Raw genomic sequence first — 20,565 nt, 5'->3', positions numbered from 1 at the left:
AACAGCAGAATGTACACTGACGCACTAACAAAGAGTAAAACTAAATCTATGATTACACTTAATCTTTTACATCCCCATGTTGGGCAACAGGAAGTACCAGCACACTACAGTCATTAAAGAGGATCACCTAGCCCAGCTCCCTTTTGCAGGAACAGACTAACTTCTGCAGGCTACAACCAGTCCCCTTCTAGATCAGACTTGTACAGATGCACAGATGCCTCGGTACGGGACCTTGAGGAGAGGACAGAAGGTCTCCACAGGACTTCATCTTGTGCTGTTACAAGCCAGCACACGATACAGCCACTGCAGCAGGAAAGGATCATGTGCTGAAAGTTAAGCTGAAACCTGCAGGTCCTACCCTTTCCTACCTACCATCTTCTCCTTCCCATCCCATGTATATATGCTTCTTTTCTGCAGTTATTAGGGCGTTCCCTCAAGGTCACTGCATTTGTCCAAAATCCACTGCCACTGCAAAGTGAATGGAAGTCCCTGGGTAAAACGGCAGGTCTAGAGCAAGGCAGCAGTAGGAGCCAGGGGGTGGGCTGGACCTCTGGCAGCCAAGAGGTAGTGGCAGCACGTGGGAAGAACATTCCCTGACAGGGCAGGGAGCACAGCACCGGCCATCCCTACCCGTGGGGCATTTTCCTAGGAGTCTCCCATCACTGAGGGCACTGCTGTGTGCTCAGCAGGGTGTGCTTGGGTAACAGCCCGCACGCATGCACGTGGGCACCCACATGTGCACAGCCTCCTCGCTCCACTTGCTCTCCCTCCTCTGGGTCCCTGGCGTGCCAGCACCTGCCTCTTGCTGGACTGGCACAGAGCACTGTGCTCTGCTCCTGAGGCCTCTTCATTCCCAACTAGGCTAGCCAAAGCAGAGCTTGTGTGTGACATCCCGGATCAGCCTAGTGCTGCTGTGGGTTCCCCTGCCTTCTGAGCAGCTCCCTCCCATGTGGCTGCAGCTATAGCTACAGCTATAAACAATTACTGCGATTATGAAACTGTCTGACCTCTAAAGTTTTTGCCTTTTTGTGCTGTGAATCCAGCACTGTGCAACAACTTTAAACCTACTGCAAGCAAAAATGGGACATGAGAAACCATCTGCTCCCAGACATGGACTCCCACTTGCAGCGAGCGTCTTTCCATGTCACTGCTTATCCCAGTCCCAACTGCCAATTGCTCATGAACATGTTCACTGAGAGGGCATATTTCTCTGTATACCTACCATGTGGTATGGTAATAACCTAGGTTGCTTAGAAATGCATGAGATACCTTAGACTAGGATTTTGAGATTGACTGTAAGAATGTCTAGATACACAAACATATGGTCATATGCAGAACCTTCTGATGCAAATAGAGGATAGGTCTGTACCCACAGAAAAATGTTCATCTCGACAAGACAAAGAAGTTGGATGTAGGAAAGGGCAATAAAAAACCTCGCGGGCGGATGTACACAGTTTCCAACTATAATTCACAACAAGGTGATGACTTGGATGTATATAAATTAAACTACAAAATATCCTCTCATTGAAAGCTTATGTGACCTGATCAAGAGTGAACTAGACCCACAAAGCAGATAAAGAGGTTATATCCTTCATAAAAAGGTAATAAAATTAGGTGTTTATACAGCACCAGCAACTGCAGGAATTAAACTTGCAAACCTAAAGTAGAAAAGCAACAGCAACAACTTCAAATGTAACTTGAAAGGTAGCTTATTAGTTGACTAAAAACATTTTGTTCCTGATCCAGTACAGAAGTGTTGACATATACAAAACACAGCTTGAAAGAGCAAGACATTTATTTTCCTTTACTGAATAAAGATAGCATTTAACGCAGAATGATGAACTGTAAATTATGTTACCTTTTCTCCATAGCCTCTATCTTTGGTCATCATTTCCCTGAGCGTCTGTAATACTTTAATACATAGTTTCTCCTCATTCTCCTCTAGCAGCTGTTTAGTATGCTTTATTAACCTGAAAAAAACCAATCAATCACAGCTTGTTTTAGTACTAATATTCTAAAAATGGGACAAGATATACATGGCTACCTTGCTTAATTGGTTTAACCTACAAACAAGTTTTATTATCATACCATTACACAACCATCTTGGGAACATTCTCTCAAGGGCAACCTGCTACCACAAACTTACGTGAAGCTTGAAGGAAACTGAAGTCACCTGGGCAGGAAGACAGCCAGATAAAACCCTCTGACCACAAGCAGAAAGGAATCAGGGGAAGGGACAGTAGGAGTTAGGGCCTGGTCCACATTGTTAAAAACCATACCAAGAGCTCTGGACGGTGCAATCCATCCTACCCAGCATGTATTCCTTACTCAGGTACCTAGTTTCTATAAACCGTATATAATCCACCCCTCCAGGAGGTGACCAGAGAAGCTGGATTCTGCTCAGAATTGCCCTCTAAGTGACCTTGTAATCTTTCCTTCCCTTCCCTCTAGATGTGGGCAGTGTCTGCGTTCGCTGACGCACGTGATAACAACTGACTCTGACACTCACCCAGCAGATCTAGCACCTTGCAAGCATTACTAAGGTTGAAGGCAAGTATCAAATAACAGGGATCAGCTCAGCATTTTTTACCCATTTATACCACTGTTCATGACACTTGTATCCTGCAGCAAATACAGGAATTTTAAAGCATTAGCTAGGACAGCATATCAAGCAATCTTTCCCCATGCCCATAAGCGTTTTTTGCCCCCCTCCAAGGACAAACTGAATTCAGCATACCATGAAATACTGTGCTTTACAAGTATGACCAAGTACATCAAGTATGCGCCAACTTGGTACTTACTATACCACGTAAGTACAACTTACTTGCAAATGAAACCTCCACTTTCACATTTCCTCCTTGCATCTGTGTTTTCTGGAAACAGGAGTTCAGGCCTGTGAAGCACATCTACCAGTACTGACAACTCTGCCTGCACAAGAGGACGTAGGCGATCCTCTAAAGCTGATACTATGTCCTAGAAGATAACAATATCAAGATTTTAAACAATAAATACCTGCACATTAAAGACCTCACAATATGGTCAGATAAGACTTTAGGTTTTATTGTTTAATAGTTATCTTTAAAAGGGAAGCCCTGATTTCCAGCAGTCCCCCAGATGACTGACTTCCCCCACCTTCCCACCTTTGTAGATGCTGTTGTCGATATACAAGAAAAATGAGACTCATAGCAACACTGTAACTCTGTGATAATGATCAGGCTATTTATGTTTACAAGAATTTACAGAAAGGTAGTGCTGTTAACATTATGCAAAAATAAAACTATCCTCCTTTTCCTTAATGTTTGGAAAGCTGTAGCTTAAAAATAAAACCACATTTACCCTAATACTTTATCAGGCAGAAAATACCAATACCTATGAAACTAGAGAGGGATTTTAATCAAATTAAAATGGACAAATAGACAGGAATGGATACAGAGGGAGAAGATACTTCCATGAGACTGTGTTGGGCAGTAGTTTTACATTATGCAATGTAAGCTTACATAAAGCTAGTTAGAACTGTTTGCCAGAAAAAGCTTTTGACCAGAGAATGAATCTTCAGACATAAAGGTGGCATTCAAGATCACAGAATCACACCATGGTTTGGGTTGGAAGGGACCCTAAAGTTCATCCAGTTCCAACCCTCTGCCATGGGCAGGGACCCCGTCCACTAGACCAGACTGCACCAAGTGCCATCCAACCTGGCCCTGAACACTGCCAGGGATGGGGCAGCTACAATTTCTCTGGGCAACCTGTGCCAGTGCCCCACCACCCTCACAGGGAAGAAGAACTTCCTTATATCTAACCCAAATCTGCCGTCTTTCAGTTTCAAGATGATTAATTTCATTTGGTATAAAAAAGGCCTTATTAACTGTCTAAAGATCTGAACATAGAATATAGCTATAACACATTAGTCCCTATTTCTAACATGAAGCATTATGTTCAGCCTTGTTAGCAAAACCTGTTTGTTTCAGAGAAGGGCTACAGCTGCAACTGGTTCACAAGGAACAGACATCTATTTATTGCAATTTCTGAAGTGGTTCCCAGGCAAGGCTGTGGCACCTTTCATTGTACTGGGTTTTGGTGTACAAGGAGCAAAGCACTGGGTGAGTTTGGAAGGCTGCGCTGCCAAAAAAAAGTCCTGTCTCAAAGAAATACCATTAATGGCGGAACAAGAATACTTCAAGTACCACTAGCTTCAAATACCAATATCTCCTAGGATGAGTACTTCCATACCTATTAGCCATGCACATTCAATCACCTGTCTTGATACAATCTGATTTTACATACAGTATTATGATATTCAGCATCAGCTAATTTGATTACCATGCGGCATTTTGACTACTTAATTTCCAAATGTCTTTCTACTTAGGAAATTCCTCCTTTTGTGTAGGCATGCAAGTGCTTATCAAAGGAGGAAGGGGTGCTGTGTAGTCACCTGTAATCTTTCAATTATGTTTCTATAATCCCTGGAAGCAGCGAGCACCGAGTCTCTGCGGGCAGCATTCCTTGCAGTCATTCGCCAGTTCATTGCAGTCTTCTGTACCAGGTTATGAGATTTCAGGAAGAGATTGTTGACCTGACTGTCCAAGTCCACAGGAATTGCAATTGCTCGGCTTTTTGCTGTAACAAGCAAGTTAGTAAGAACTGACTCCTTAAGCCTATGTATTACAGCCAACCCAAGAACAAGACAAACTCTACTTGCAGTTCCTTCTACAATCTCCTTTGTGTACATTTTAAAATGCAATGCTCAATCCCCATGTAAGGGGTCAGACCTCTGTGTAGTATTTATGTATAAAGGCTTTCACACCTCAGGCTGTTTACTGTCTTTAAAGTGCAGGAGTAGGAATCAGTCCTTACACACACTCCCAACAACTCATGCTAACAAAAATGTACACATATCCAACAGGATTTGGCCTCATATCCAGTACAAATTACTCTTCTTGCTCCTAAAAATGAAACAAACTACTTGGAGGAGTAGCACAAAACTATTTCCTTGCTGCAGATCAATGGGACTGCAGAGAGTTTTGAGGTTAAATGGAGAAACCACTTCAGGTTACACTGACAACACCTATTGCTCAACCATGACAATATATCAACGTGTCTGGCTTTGTATTACGCCTTGGCTCCGAGTTACCTGCAAGTGGCACCTGCGAGAAGTAAACTGCACTTTTGTTCTGGAAGGATGACATGTAAGCAGCAAATACGGGATGACCATGTTTGCAGCAGTTAGTTCTGATTACATCAGTTTCTTACCTACATCTGAGAGGACCCGAATGCAGCTTTCCACTGATGCCTTTTGGCTTGGCATTAACCAGTTGCAGTGGTACACTCTGAACACACCTTGCAGCAACTGTACAAACACAGGCTGGCGAGTCTAGAACACAAAGTTAAAGAAAATCAGACTCATCACACCATACTGAGATGTATCAGCATCACCTTGAGGTATAATACCAGTTACCAGCTTCAGCCATGACTCTGCAAACCAGTCATTTCTAACTGGTCTGCATCCACTTGTTAGGCAACTTTATGGTGTAGACAGCGTGTCTACCACACAATCAGCAACTGAATGGAAAGGGTGGGAACGAACGCTGGAAAGGAAACATTAAATAGGTAGCTTCTAAAGCATAAAGTCTCAGTAATTGAAGCTTGACTAAGCAAAGGAAATAATTAGTCATCTTCATCAGTTTAATCAGAGTTATCAGCAAACGTGGCACACAGAGATTCCTCTGTTAGCGCTGACTAGAAGCTGACTCAATAGTCCACAGGTATATGGGACTTTGCTCTTAGCTAAACAACAGCACAGCTCCAGAGCTGAAACCTCATCACTGCACGTACTATTAGCTGGTATCTAATATTCTGAAGAAACCAGCTGTGTGTGTGTTACATCAAACACACGTAGTAGTTAGTGGTAAGCACTGTAGCTGCTATGGATCAAAATTAAGGCGTGCTTTTTAGCTCTGTATTTCACAGGGTGATCTTCCACTACACACAGGTGAGCTACTCCAACACACACATGCACATGAGCTCTTTCATCTTTGCAACTTCTCAACAACAGTAACCAAAACTCCCTGTTTGGTTTTGTACAGTAATTACATAGTACAATTCATTTATTTTACCTGTAGAGGAAAGAGTATTTTAAATACTTCAAATGAACCTACATTGAGAGGGAATGCCTCGTGTCCCCGTGCCTACTAGCTACGTATGTTTCTATCAGCTAAGTGAACTACACCACAGTGCAAAGCCCACAAGACAGAAACCAGTGACAAAATACCTCTTTTATTCTGGTCAAGATTAATGCCTGTTTGTAAGAAAAAAGTGGAGTTAGATGAAAAAGCCAAATTTATTAGGTAATTCAATGTATCAATTCATCACACAACACCATTATGAAATGTACAAAAAGGAGAATAAAAAAAAAAATATCAAGAAGCAAAAATTACTAAGAGGCAAATACCTATTATCCTTGCTAGAAATAAGCCAAACACCCAAAACATGTCAGGCAGTAGTATTCTCCAAGGGCAATGAAAATACCTGTGCTTCTGGATTTAAGCCACCCACGTACTCTTTTCAGTTCATGTTTAAAGACTTTTTGGTGTTAAAGAGCTTCAAAGACATTTCATTTGCTTAAACTACATCAATAAATCAAGTAAGAAATTTACTCCATGTTCCATATGCCTCTAACTACACTTGTGAAGGAAAGCCTTGGGCAGCAGCACCCTTAGGGGGAAAACAGGCTAAATTGTACTTGTTAAAGAGGGAAAGTTTTAGACAGCTGTTCTTTGAAAAGACAAACTTATCTTCTCCTAATTTTATATTATTTGAACTCTATGACAGACGTACAAGGTGTTCCTTGAACAAGCAAGGTTGGTCCTGACTCAAAGGAGGTACAATTGACATTAAACAAGCCATAACATGAAAAAGCATGAGATGAGATGATGCTCGCATGGGAAGAAACGAGATGACAAGGTGCAGCAGAAAGGAGAGGGAGTGACAGAATACAAAGGCCACACAAAGGAGAGTGACAAACGTCACTTGCCTACAGAGACAGCACCACCAGGTCCGGTAGCACTGGCTGCAGACTGCCCTGCAGCAGCTCAGACAGGAGGGAAAATTCCCACCCAGTGATGTACACCAGCTAGGTGGTCCAACGGGCTGTACTCAGATGGGAAAGTGCCTTGTTATGGACAAGAGTCAGGAAAAGAGAGAGAAACAGAGCTTTTAGCTTAGAGGTGTAATGTAAAGATCTAGGTAAGACAGAAAAACAAAGCTATCAACTGAGATGGTAAAAGAGAAGTGAAGCAAGTTACTCCATCCTCCTAGACAGAAGGAGAGATTGAGAAACTAAAGAAAAAGCACTCGCATAAAATTAACAGATGGCTAAAATATGATGGTAAGGAAGTGTATTCAAATGCTGTATGCTCAGAGATGACAATTAAAAGCATGACAGCCAAGACAGAGGGAAGAGAGAAGGGCAGAACTCCAGGGGCAAGGCTAACTTGATCTCAATTTCTCTTTTCTTTTGATAAAAGTTCTGACAGACAAACTAGCACAGAGGCTGATACCACAATAGTGGCTGACATCGTAAAGTCCATGAGGAGCAAAGCAACTGCTGCACTGCTCAGACTTGTGTGTTTTAAGACACAACCCTAATAAAGCTGCTCAGCCCAAACACAGCTGTTGCAGCTCTCTGCACACTCACAGGCAATACCCACACTTTGGCAATTTATGAGTATTTGAGCCAATCTGAAACGCAGCTCTGTTGCTTTCAGTGTGACTATCTCCTTGTCTATTCTGAATAAGGAGGGCTGTCTAAGCCTATGAGAAGCAGAGCTGCGCTGAATGCTAGAGTTGGCTAGATCAGGCTGGCCACTGGTCATCCAGATATGGGTTAAATACACATCCTGACTCAAGGAGGGCAGAGATATAGGTAGCCAGTAAGGCAAAAGCAGGAACATTATTGCTCATACTGAGCAGTAGGTGTTTACCTGCTGCACAGTCATGCAGCAGTTTTATGGACACTTCCCCAGAGCAGTGCAGTCGCCCAGGCAGCACACCATGATACAAAGGCTTAGCACGGCTTCTCTGACTGACATCAAATTGCCAGATACCCTTTATGGCCGCTAACCAGATGCCTCCTACTGTGCTGCCAGTTGTGTTCAATTACAGACCTGGAGTTCACACTGTGAACAACTGCCTTAGGCATGATGAGGCCGCATCAAGTTTCAACAACTACCATACTCCAACTTCTGACAGACCTGCCAGGCACCTGACCACTCCACCCACACTCCTCCCAAAAAGTTATTTATGAATAAAAGAATGATGTTATCTTTGTGCTGCAATACAAATATCAGGGCAATGTCCTGACACTGCTGTCCTGCTGCAGAAGTCTCTACCTTCTGTCACCTCACTAATGTTCTAAGCTTCTCCCTGTTTCCCCAACTTTTAAACAAGACAATAAAAGGACTCAGCTTAATGAAACACACTTGAACTCCTGGATTATTTTTCTTTTATTTGGAATGTTTTTAAAGGAAATTAGAATCTTTCTATAAAGAGATGCTTTCTTTAAACAAATGATTTTGCACCCTCTGTAATGCAATGCTGCTGTAGGAAAAGCCTGCTATAAAGCTTTATCTTCCTTCTTCATGGCACTCTGGAGAGCTCCTTGTTGCTGTGCTACTGCTTTACCACTGCTAGGCAGCTGACATGACATACTATCACTGAACAAAATTACTGTTTGCTTTCCTACGCCTGCCCACATCATCTTATTCAACTGTTCTCTGATCCACGGCTGCTAAGAAGATGACCAGAGGCCTCAGATGCATCTGCAATACTAAACAGGGAAAAAACCCTTAATCTCCCTACTTATAGTGTGATTTTCTCACCCAGAACCTGGGAATGACACATTGAAATTACCTCCAAAAGACCTGTGTGGTGTCAGTGGCAGTACAAAGCTGAATCCACTAATGAAGTAATGCCACTTGAGCTTCTCTTGAAAAATGTTCGTACTCTGGTCTAAAAAACTTTCCACTTCTGCAGCAAAAGAAACATCCCAACCACGACGAATACATATTTGCTCCCATGTTACAAACACATGTGTTTCTGTTTAACTGGTAAATGGAACCAAAGTGGAATGAACATAATTGCATTGGCAGCATAATTTCACTCTTCTGTCCCTCCACATTTTCCTACCTGCAAAGTAGTGCTCTGATCTGAGAACGGGGAACTGAAGAAAGTGGTGACTATGCTCATCACTATTTCTGTAACGTACTTCTCCAGTATGGAGTCAGCATGCTTTCTGTCGCTGGTGTTGTTACAAGCCTGCAAGAGAATTCATTCTTGGGTCAGACACAGCTCAACCACGGTAGATTAACAAGTGTTATAGACTATCATTCTTGATTTCACATTGCTGTAGTCACAGCCATTCCATACCACAATGGTATTTATGACACTTGGGTCTGGATTTCCAGCACACCCCAAAGCAAAAGCCCAACATTATTGCTGTTTTGGTGTGTTGGCATATAGTATTTTTAGGAGAGAGGAAAAACCAGAGCGCCTTAGAGAAAAGAAAGTAGTAGGATAGGGAGGACTGAGGTGTAATGCTTTCGTATGGGGAAATACTTGGAATCCCAGGCAAAAAGCCATATGGTCAAACACATGCCAAGGATGGAAAAAATTTGTCTTGACCTGCCAAAAAACGTCAACTATTGCTTGGGAAGGAGCTTACGCATCCTGGCCAGAATAAGTAAGCCAGGTGGCAGAGCAGAAAAAGGCATTAGACAAAGGAGCAGGGTGTGGGGCTTTTCTGAGGTTTGGTTTGTTGGTGTTTGGGTTTTTTTCTTTTTTAAAGGAAAATATTAATGTGTTCCATGGAATATGACTAATGAAATCCACAGGCATACGGAAAAGAAGGCACATATAAATTTGAAGGAACACAGTAGTCAGGGTACTTACTGCCTTGATGCACTGTTATGTCTTATTCTTACTGCTCTATACTAAATAAGTTCATTTAAGCTTTTTGAATTCAGTTCCTAGATACAGAAACCATACCCGACAGATGTCAACCAGGAAGTTCTCAAATAGCTTCCACATATGATTGCTGGTGTAAATCTCTTTCATTTCTACTTCTGTGTCGACATAGCAATGATTCAAGAAGTTGATGTATGCAATTTTGACCTAAAAGCAGGGAAAAAAACATTACCATTGGAAAATAAAAACCTGAATGCTATTATGAATGAATATAATGTCACATCAAAACTGCTATATAAATAATTTGTAATTCTACTTCTTCCTTTTATTTAAGCACCGGTGAAATTTAATGCCATGAATAGCAAGACATCATCCAATAAAAAACACCAGGATAACTGCAGACAAAACGTCAGCATAATAATCATTTCCAGCTCTGCAGAACCATCTGTTCAAGGTTAGCAGCATACTCCATAAACCTCTCTGCCTCAAGAACCCTATAAAATAACCAAGTACAGCATCACATCCCCATTTTAAGGGCAGGGAAAACAAGAATAAAAGGATTTAACTATCCAGATTGACCGGGGTTGCTGACAGCAGCACCAGGGAAGGAATCCAGTTTCCCAGCTCATGCCTTGCTGTCCACCTGTACCACCACTCTTCCCTGGCCAGACTCAGCAACAGTGAAATCTCTCTCACCGAAAATCACCATATTTCAAGTAGATACAGGCCAGTGCCTTCACACAGCCCTCACCTCAGGTATGCAATCCTCATGGGTTACTACCCTAACAATGTCATCCAAAGGAAGAAGGGAGTTGCATTTTATTTCTGTGTAGACATTTTTGCCTTCTGTGCACACAGCAAGCAGTTCTACTAAGTGGATGTGGTACATCAGAGGGCTGTTTTCATCCATCCGATCCCTCTCTGATCTCATCATTTGCACCAAAGTCTGGAAGGAGGCTCTGTCATTGTAAAACACTAGGACGTCTTCTCCTGCATTCACCAGCTACCAAGAAAAAGAAATATTCCATCAGCAGATCAAAGCCCATGCATCTCAATGCAGCATCCTCCCTTAATCTGAAGTCTGACTGCTACAGTGCAAATCCAGATTAGCTATTCTTTAGACACTTAAAAGGAGCACAGCCCACCATGTCAGCTGGGCATTCCTCTTGCGCTGCCTTCATAGAGGGCTCAAGCATGACATTTTCTCTTAAAGAATTTACCACTTCTGAGCTGAAGAACTTCCAAGTCAATCCAACTGACTGCTTAGACAGAAGTTATGCCAAGAAGCTTGTGACTTTCCATTGTGCTTTTTTATTTCACATATATTGCCTCAGCTGACTTTTTAATACAGCTAGCTGTAGACATACTGCTTTGGTCAGAGGAACGCCCCAGGGACATGCTGGATGGGAGGACTGCAGGGCTCAGTAATTCCACCCTTCTGAACAAACACCATCAATTTTCCAAGGCTAGCAAGTGACACGTTAAGTCACACGCAGAAGATTTCTATCAGCTTCACATTTGAGACCTGGACGGCCACATTTTCAAAGCAGTTCTGTCCTCCTGTAACTCCATAAAGAGAAGGAGGATGAGCAAACCAAGTGTGGGCACTTCTGATCACACAGGTAGAGGGATCTGGGGCTATCCTGCTGCAGGTCTTGTGGCAAACAGCTAGTTAAAATGCAGGAGGCAACCCCCAAGGCAACCCCCTTTTCTCAGCAGCTGCTGACCCCCATGGAAGCCAATTACTGAGCATCTTGCAAACTTGACTCACAGTGAGAAGCTCACAAACCCCTTTTTGAACCGAATGACAAAATATGGCAGACCTTGGATCAATCTTGTAAGACTGACAGACAAAAGCCAGAGCTTGACAAACCTGATCCTTGGGCTCCCCCTGCTGAGGAGGCCAATAAAAATCCAGACTTGCAAATACAGTCAACGTCAAACAGATCACATCCAAAATCCAACTTTAAGGGATTTATTCACCTTTCTCTTACCTCTCCCTTCTACCCCAACAGCCCAATTTCCCAGCTGCCTACATACCTAAACTTATGAAGACCCTCAGACTATTCCCCCTTCAGTACTTAACAGTTGAATACGTAGATCCTGGTAAGATAAGAAATCCCCATCAAAATACTATCACAGCAAAACTTTCCTTCTGCATTAGTGATCATGAAATTAAACTGTTTCTTTTCTGGTCAATTTTGCTAGAGAAAGGCCCTGTTGCTTCATTAAGCCCATCTACATGCTGCTGCATAGAACCCTGGAAAGTAAATTGTAAGTATCATTAATGAAGCAACCACTCGCTATACCTACAGGTAAAAGAGCTCAGAAAGCTTTCGGTCACAAAAAAGCCTGTGCTTTCTCGTAGCTGTATGCTCTTTTTGCATTGTGAGTGCTAACTGTCAGCTTCTTGGCAGTCCCAGAAGCGAGAGGATCAATTTGTCATTTTCACCAAATGGTATGTGAAAACTTCTGTTCAGACCTTGCAAATCTCTGCAGCTCTCACCTCAGCCATTACCATATCTTGGCATTTCTTAATGAATTTTCCTTCCGCCTTGACAATTGTCTGCAGGAACTTTATGTACTGAACGTTTCTGCCATGCGTTTCAATACAGTGGACAAAGTGTTGAACAACGCGTTCGTTAATCTCGCTGCAAAGCTGGAAGTTGTTCATGAAAATGTGCTGCATTGTTACTGCTTCCAGAATCTAATAGAGGGGATGAAAGAAATAAGTCAGAGAACAACCAACCAACCAAACCCACACAGAGGTCAGGACAAAGTCAACACTCCTGCAGAGTGCAGGACCGAAAAGAACATTTCTGAGGACACAATCTTTCACCACACTGGCTTGTTGTAGTATCTAAGACTACTTTCAATCCTCTTCAGCCTCTTGAACTTTCTATACTGGTCCTAAACAAACAGTTCTTGCCAGCTTTTGAGGCTTCAGAATGTGAACAGAATGTGACCCCTTCAACCAATCTTGCATCAGAATAGACCCAGAGGCAATCACCAAAGAGAATCCATTCTCCTTTCTTGCTAGAAAAATATAAATCATGACATGAGGTTATTCTTACCCCTGGGTTAAGGAACAGGTTTATGTGTTTGTGCAGCAATGCCTGGTTCTGTTGGTTCCCAGCACAAAAGTTCTGTAAAAACTCATGTGCAAGCTTCATTATCTCCTGCATCCTCGTGTCTTCAGCCTGTGATTGCATGACAAATAAGATGGGGTTAAAAAGATTCTGAAGGTTCACTTTCAGGTGAGTACTGGATGAGCCACAGCTCCAGCTCTGCAAGGGAACTGTCACGTCTCTCACAGCCCAAAGTAAAAACAAGCCTCCACCCAGTTCACAGACATTAAGGATGAGTTTGGCCTGCTCCACAGTTTTAAAGATCATCAAAAATAAAGACCATAATAGAAATTACAGTAGTTTATTCTCTAAAATTGCATACTCCATGGCCAAGCCTGCCAGCAACGTGCTTTAGTCACTTTTACGCTTCTGAACATACCAGTAAATTGGCCAAACCACACATCATCACCTTAAGGCTACACAGGAATATTGCCATGTTCCACAGAAATGCATTTCAGCAGCGACAGATAGGTAGTTCATGGCAAAGAAGAGACGGAAAGTTATTGTTGCAACAGTTAGGCCCAATTTATATTTACTGGAATCTGCACACTACTTGCATGCTTCCAAGTACAGTTCAGGAATTGATGCCTTTCCTCTGACATCACTATGGATTACCAGCCTACTGATGGTATAAAATGCAGTTTGGAAAAATTAGTGTCTGCTTTTATTTTTAAGGAGTTTCACATATTTCCAAGGGTAAAACACCTTCCCCAGTGCCTGCCCCATGTGTATTCACATGCATGGGACAGAAAGGTGACAAGAGGTGTTGGAGGATGTTTTTGTTACTGATTTTTTTATCGAAATACGAAGCAAGACAGCATGAGACTAACCTTAACATTAATCAAAGCTACTGCCTAGAATTACTGGTTCTCAGAAACCTGTAGAGTTTCAAACAGAGGACAGCAGAGTGACTAGGAAAAAGTGAAAAGCTCCCTCACCTATGCAATGATGAGTACCTGTCACTTGTGACTAATGGGCAGCCGACACAATGAACTTAAGAGTGTGCTTTGTCAGCACAATGCAGTGCTGTGCAAGTTCAAACCGTACAGCAGCCGGTAAAAGTGGGCTTCTAACTGCACCACTGACATTACTAGATTGGATATAAGGAAAGAAATTCTTTACTGAGAGGGTGGTGAGGCACTGGAATGGGTTGCCCAGGGAGGTTGTGAATGCTCCATCCTTGGCAGTGTTCAAGGCCACGCTGGATGAGGCCTTGGGTGGCATGGTTTAGTATGGGGTGTCCCTGCCCGTGGCAGGGTTGGAACTAGATGATCTTAAGGTCCTTTCCAACCCCAACTATTCTATGATTCTAGGATTCTACATCACACTCTGATATGGCTAGTTATGAACAGCAAACCACGCCTGTAAGAGCCAATTATTTATTCAGTTCAAAGGGGTAGTCTGGGTCTCTACAACTGGGAGGTCTCTGTTTAACTACTGGTCAGACCTGCTGATAAATCCCTGGGAGGCCAAGCATGCTCATTTCCCTTCGTGTTCCCAGGATGGCTGTCATACGGCTACCTCATGGCAATAGTTTGCTTCCACCAACATAACTTAAATTCAAGGCAGAACACACCTTCCATGAAAAGTTGAGAGTTCAGCCTTGGCCTTACTCTGAGCTACGAAGGACAAGTATTTCTCCAGGGAATAGCACATAACACTGTATATTCAAAGACTCCAAACACACAAAGCTTACATAAGCTCCCTGCCATTTTGGAAGTGTGGATATTTCATAGACCATGAGGTTATATAAAATAGTTTCCGCAAATCCAATATAAAGGTAGAAGGTTCACAGGAGGTATTAAGTGCCCATCAACATGACATGAAGCAAGGCGACAGCCATACAGAAACCCAACCTTTTCATAAGGGATCTGCAGCAGCTCCAGCACAACCGCATGAGCTCCCATGTTCCTCAGAAGCCGCTGTTGCTGTTTACGGCTTTTCCTGACCGAGGCGCTTTCCTGAACGCAGAGCTTGCTGAGCCGCAGCAGGATCTGGAAAAGAGACTTGATTTAGAGCCAAGATTCTGGGTTATATTTCAGAGCACATCAGGTGGCTGCTACAGAGCAGCAACACTTGAGAATACACCTGCATGGACCAGAATGGCTTTAGGCAACAAAATCACATCTTGGGCTTTCAAGGAGAAGAGGTAAGGGGACATGTGGGGACAGAAGACAGTGATAGCATCTCCTCTCCCCTCGAGCATTAGCCACCATTCTCCTTACCACCCCTCCAGGGACACAGCAACCATCACAGCCCTGCACCACCCAGCACAGGCAAGGAAAGCAGTTCACTGGTCTGGGCACCATCCTTGGCACCTCTGACCATGGCTCATCACAGCTCAGCCATGTCAAGTGAACTCAGCATGCAGCTCCACAGTACGGAGCCACAGAAAGATCATTAGCTCACACCTGTGCCAAAGCATGCTCTTGGTCCGGTATTTTTTAAATCAAATGCAATTTCAATAGCAGAGTGGGTCTGAGTGCAAGGTACTCAGGACAGGGCAAATTAAATAGCTTCTCCACTTGCTTACTTGGTAGCCTTTAACAATAAAAATATTGTGTTACCATTGAAACAGCAGCAAAGAGTCACGTTTCTTACTTATCCCTTCTTAACAAAAGAATACACCTCGTGCTTATTATATTCCTGGCTTCTCATTGAAGTTGGAATATCTTATTACTCAGCAAATAGTTTCCACAATGGAAGAGTGACTCAGACTTTCCTGGGTGCCTCCCTCTGGCTGCAGCTCTCCAGAGCTGTGTTACTCATTTACATTTCCATTTCACTACCAAGAAGCAAAATGTTACCTCTTTTACTACACGGTAGTTGTAGCTGCTAGTACTTTCAGGCTTTTGGGACTTGCTGTGGCCTTCCTGAGGATAAAATCAGACAAGTTATTCGTAACTTATACTATTGTCTTCATTAAGGCTAAAGTGACTGTTTTAGGATAGTGGCCACTCTCTTCTTGGAGTGTCACTCTGCAGTTTTCTAGATAATCTCAGAAAAACATACCAGTATCCTGTCAAGTCACATTGACCTCTATAATAAATGAGGGTGGGATGATTTCAGAGATGGCAACCTCTTGTCCTTTCCTGTGCTTGCCACACTCCGCGTGTAATCAAGTATCCTCACAAAAAAACTTTCTACTTTCTGTCTTTACTGTTTATTATTAAACCATCATTGCCCAGATATGAAGAGGTGCCTCACTGTGCACAGGGAAAGCAACAATTAAATTACTTTGATTTACTTCCAACAATAACTGTTCATAACCCAGGGATGATTTCTTGATTTCCCTCACCCATTTTTCTATTGATTTGATTTCTATTTGATTTTTATTTGATTTTTCTACTTGATTGCAAATTATATGGAGGCAAAAGGTGTTTAATTAGTTCTAGGCCAGGTGTGCATGCCAAGAAAGTCCCATATTATCAGGTGCAGACAAAGCACTGTTCTCTTCTGTCATAGATCTGCCCTTATATTATTTGTGGTACTTTTCACCATACAAAGCCCAAGCAATCTGTCAGTGCTGAAAGGATACAACCTGGGAGCCAGGGCAAACCCAAACCAAGTGCTCTGTTAGAGCCCAAAGATGATACTTTAGTGGCTGCTAATCCTGAGCAGTGTCCACTTGAGACTAATTGGCATCAACTATACCAAGTTCTCCTCTTATTCTTGCCTTAACACAAAAGCAACACGGCCAGCCTCACCAGGCTATGCAGTGTGCTAGAAAATGTTCTTTTTTTGTCACAGTTCTGGAAAGTTACATCTTCATAAAATATTAACACATGAATTTGTGCCAACACAACCTAATTACCTCCTTTTTCTTGTGTTCGTTTTCGCCTTGCACTCCATCCATAGTCTCATCAGGACCTTGGCCTTTGTACACCCAAAGCTCCGATTTCTCCACAATAGACCTCAGCTGGTCCAAATCTTGTTTTATCTGCTTGTAGTTGTCGACATCTTGGCTGGTAACAAGCAGTTGAACCTTACATGAATGCAATCCATTAGTTGCACAAAAGGATTGTTTTTAGCTGCAGTACATACATTCAGAAGAGGAATAATGCTTTGATGACACACACATACCTGCTTAAAAGCTTGAAGGACTTCTTGTCTCTGACTAAAGTGCCGGAAGAGAAGCTGAAGTGCTCCGGACACCAGAGGAGGATAATCATGCATTGTTAAATGCAGCAAAACTCTCAGAAACGTTCTGCCACCATGATCATCCAAATCCAGTGGTGTGTTCTCCTCACTGAAAACAGAGTGTAGGAATTAACTAGCACATTAAACTGAATGTCCCAACAGGTTCTTCAGTCCAACCAGTAGTGGCAGAAAACCTTTCCTTTTTTTACTTTTAAGTAAGGGGGAAAATTTATCCGATCTTGTCTTAAGACACACCAGGGTTTCTGGTGTCCTGCTTAACAGAGAAGCTATTCTAGAATCTAACCATGGCTCGTTCAATTTACATTATCCAACTTAAACTTTTCTTGTGTCAAACTATGCCAAAATATTTGTCCCTATGTCAGCCTCATCTTATTGCTCAAATATTTCTTGCCCATTCCTGGTACTACCCTTCCTCACTATTTAGGAAATAAGCCCCCACCTCAGTATACAGATTGCAATGCTAATCATGCCAAGCACACAAAATCCTCCTCTTCCCTCTTTTTTTCTGAGCATGACAAACTCATAGCTTTTTATTTCTTTCTTTTCTTGGATCTTTTCTGTATTCTGCTTCCAACTGAGTCTGCACACTTACAGTAAAAACTCTGGTTATTAATTCTCTAAGTGAATCTCTCTCTTCTACCTTCATTTCAGTAATCAATTATCTTAAGTTTACAGAATACAGCTGTAGCTCCGAGCAGCTTAAGGACAAGCTCAAGTACTTGATGTTTGTTGCTAACTTGCTGATCTGTGATTTTAGAAAGGCTATCGTCTGCTCCAGAAGGCAGGCAGATACAGAAGGTACAGCTTGCTTTGTTCTGTCACACATATAACCTGAAAGGAAGTTGTAGCAAGGTGGGGTCTCTTCTTCCAAGTAACAAGCTATAGGATGGGAGGAAATGGCCTCAAGCTGTGCCAGGGGAGGTTTATCCTGGATATTAGGAAAAATGTCTTCACCAAAAGGGTTGTCAAGCACTAGAACAGGCTGCTCTGAGAAGTGGTGGAGTCACCAGCCCTAGGGGCATTTAAAAGACATAGAGATGTTGCACTTAGGGACATGGTTTAGTGGTGGACTTGATAGTGCCAGGTTAATGGTTGGACTTGATGTTCTTATCCAACCTAAATGATTCTATGATTCTGTGTGCAGTTTAATGCTGCATTATACAAAAAAGGATGGCTAAATATATATCTGTGTCAGTAGAAATCCAAATCCTTGCCTACACAAACTTTTCCACTGAAGATTTTACTGCAGCATTCAGCTTAGATGCAAGATGCACTAAACCTCCTACTTGACTTTCACCCACGCAAGTGAAGCCCTCCCACGAATATCTTTCTGGTGAAGGACACTTATGTCCCTTATCTGTGGCTTTTAATCCAAATGGACACTACTTTGAGCTGTATCAAAGGCATTTCAGGAAAATGAAGCCTAAGTTACTGTGGCAGCTGCTTCCAACCTTTTCCCAGTTACTACCTTACTTTCAACTGCAATTCCCCCTTCTCAGGAGACCCGAGAATTGCAGCCTGGCAACTCCTGAGCTACCCCATGATTAGCACTAGTGAAGAGATACTTACCTTCCACCAAAGATCCCCTCAGCTTGTTCTTCAATATGTTCAAAGTCTAGAGCTCCTGAGAAAACAAACACAACAAATACGTCAGAGTTGAACCAAAGATGTTTTTGCAGCCTAAAAACATTTTAACTGGCAAGTGGTGATGTAAGTGTAAGCAAGGGGGTCATAACAAGCTGAAAGAACACTGAGAAATTTCTGAAGCTGCCTGCTAAGACAATATAAGACAATTACTTAACCTGTTCCCAGCTCACAAGTTAAAGTATAGAATAATCTCAGCAACATCCAGGCTTATTTCTCTCCTGCCTATTTTCAAATTGCATCACCGTCATTCCAGGACACCGATGGGACATGGTGACATTCAGAGGGGCCATGCACAAAAAATGCCAAACTTCAGCTTTGAGAAGTTCTAAAGTAATAAATTCCGCAATGACTGTGATACCCCTGTGGCTCCATAGACAAAAAGGTCCTTGCATTTTTCAGTATAAGATAAACATTATCACATGGGCAATGACCAATATTCTGAAATTACAAAATGGAAGTTATGAGACAGACCTGAGCTCTCCGTATTTCACAAGGATTTGCAAAGGGGAATTGAAAGAGAACATGGGGATTTTACATCCTTGCCAAAAATGTTTACCCCCTCTCTTTCAAAGTTCAGCTCACTCAAAGAGATCTTGCTCTCCCCACCAGCCCTGTTTCCAAGGCCCTGGAACCCCAGGGGCTGCTGGACAGGCAGCCCAAAGAAAAAAGTAAACACATCCCTTTGAAGTGAGATCAAAAGAAACAGTCTCCTCCCTTTGAAGACTTCACATCTAAACCACATTTTCCTTATCTTTCTCCTTTGCATCTAGAGATACAGTCCCCAAATTGAGGAAGAAACACTGTTTGATGTCTAATAAATTGCACTTTTAAAGCCCAGTTATACCTACATGGTACAGGTCCTAACTAGGGGACACCTTCTCCCCTGAAAAGCCATATAGCAATCGACAACACCCCATTTACCCAGTCCAGTAACTGCCCTGCTTTCAATTAAGAACAACACTGGATATGACAAGCTCCTCAATGGCTTACTTTCATACCCTTGTCTGGCAGCACTGAGACACAGACACCTCCCAGTGTCTTGCCTTCCTACAGTACCTTTGGAAAAGAGAAATCTGGAAGGCGGGAGGGGTAGATGCATCACTCCAGGGGGAAGGGAGGGATGAAATCGAATTACTTTGTGGATGGTTTTCCTCCACCCAGAAACATTAATAGAAAAGATTTGAGGTTGATCACATAATAATGTTTATTTCAGGTTTTCTTTAAAGGATGCATCTCAGGCTCTCGGTCGCACTACATATGGAAACAAGTAGGAGAGACTACAAATCAATCCTGGGTTTTGTTTGGGGTACTTCAAAATGATCCCTACCCACTATTCCCACTGCTAGCAGGGTACTCTGCTTCGGTGGGACCATTCACCTGCCAAAGCAAGAACCTGAATCAGTTACCCACGTAGCACCTCTAAGATTAAAGAGTCTTCCCTAACCCACACAAACTCATCTTTCAGAATAACCAACCTGGTACATTAGCTGACATTTCTTGAGTACTGCTTCCAGTGGGCGATTCAGACATCTGGGCATTGCTTTCATCAAATTCATGTTTAAATATACAGAGCAGGCAGGAGATTCTGTAGTCCAATCTCACATTCAAAATAAACTGATGAAACAGAAGTAGTAAAAATGTTGAAGTAGCTTGCCTGTTTCCAGCACGT

At 42.6% G+C, this 20,565-nt stretch overlaps 1 protein-coding gene across 1 annotated transcript in view; it reads right to left on the bottom strand.

The window, feature by feature from the left end:
• The window catches only part of ITPR1 (inositol 1,4,5-trisphosphate receptor type 1), a gene marked incomplete at its 5' end in the record, with an annotated part of 163,685 nt that overhangs the window by 80,640 nt on the left and 62,480 nt on the right, over window positions 1–20,565 (bottom strand). The window contains 15 exons of the mRNA XM_080625644.1: window positions 1,859–1,970; window positions 2,825–2,973; window positions 4,433–4,617; window positions 5,251–5,371; window positions 9,184–9,312; window positions 10,042–10,167; window positions 10,712–10,963; window positions 12,467–12,667; window positions 13,035–13,160; window positions 14,945–15,082; window positions 15,896–15,961; window positions 16,903–17,073; window positions 17,172–17,337; window positions 18,819–18,873; window positions 20,372–20,510. Coding sequence (XP_080481770.1) covers window positions 1,859–1,970; window positions 2,825–2,973; window positions 4,433–4,617; window positions 5,251–5,371; window positions 9,184–9,312; window positions 10,042–10,167; window positions 10,712–10,963; window positions 12,467–12,667; window positions 13,035–13,160; window positions 14,945–15,082; window positions 15,896–15,961; window positions 16,903–17,073; window positions 17,172–17,337; window positions 18,819–18,873; window positions 20,372–20,510 — 2,136 coding nt within the window. The remainder of the gene's footprint in view (window positions 1–1,858; window positions 1,971–2,824; window positions 2,974–4,432; window positions 4,618–5,250; window positions 5,372–9,183; window positions 9,313–10,041; window positions 10,168–10,711; window positions 10,964–12,466; window positions 12,668–13,034; window positions 13,161–14,944; window positions 15,083–15,895; window positions 15,962–16,902; window positions 17,074–17,171; window positions 17,338–18,818; window positions 18,874–20,371; window positions 20,511–20,565) is intronic.

Source organism: Psittacula echo, assembly GCF_963264785.1.
Source record: "Psittacula echo genome assembly, chromosome: 9".
Classification (NCBI taxonomy): Eukaryota; Metazoa; Chordata; class Aves; order Psittaciformes; family Psittacidae; genus Psittacula; species Psittacula echo.
This window is presented reverse-complemented; position numbering and strand designations above follow the sequence as displayed.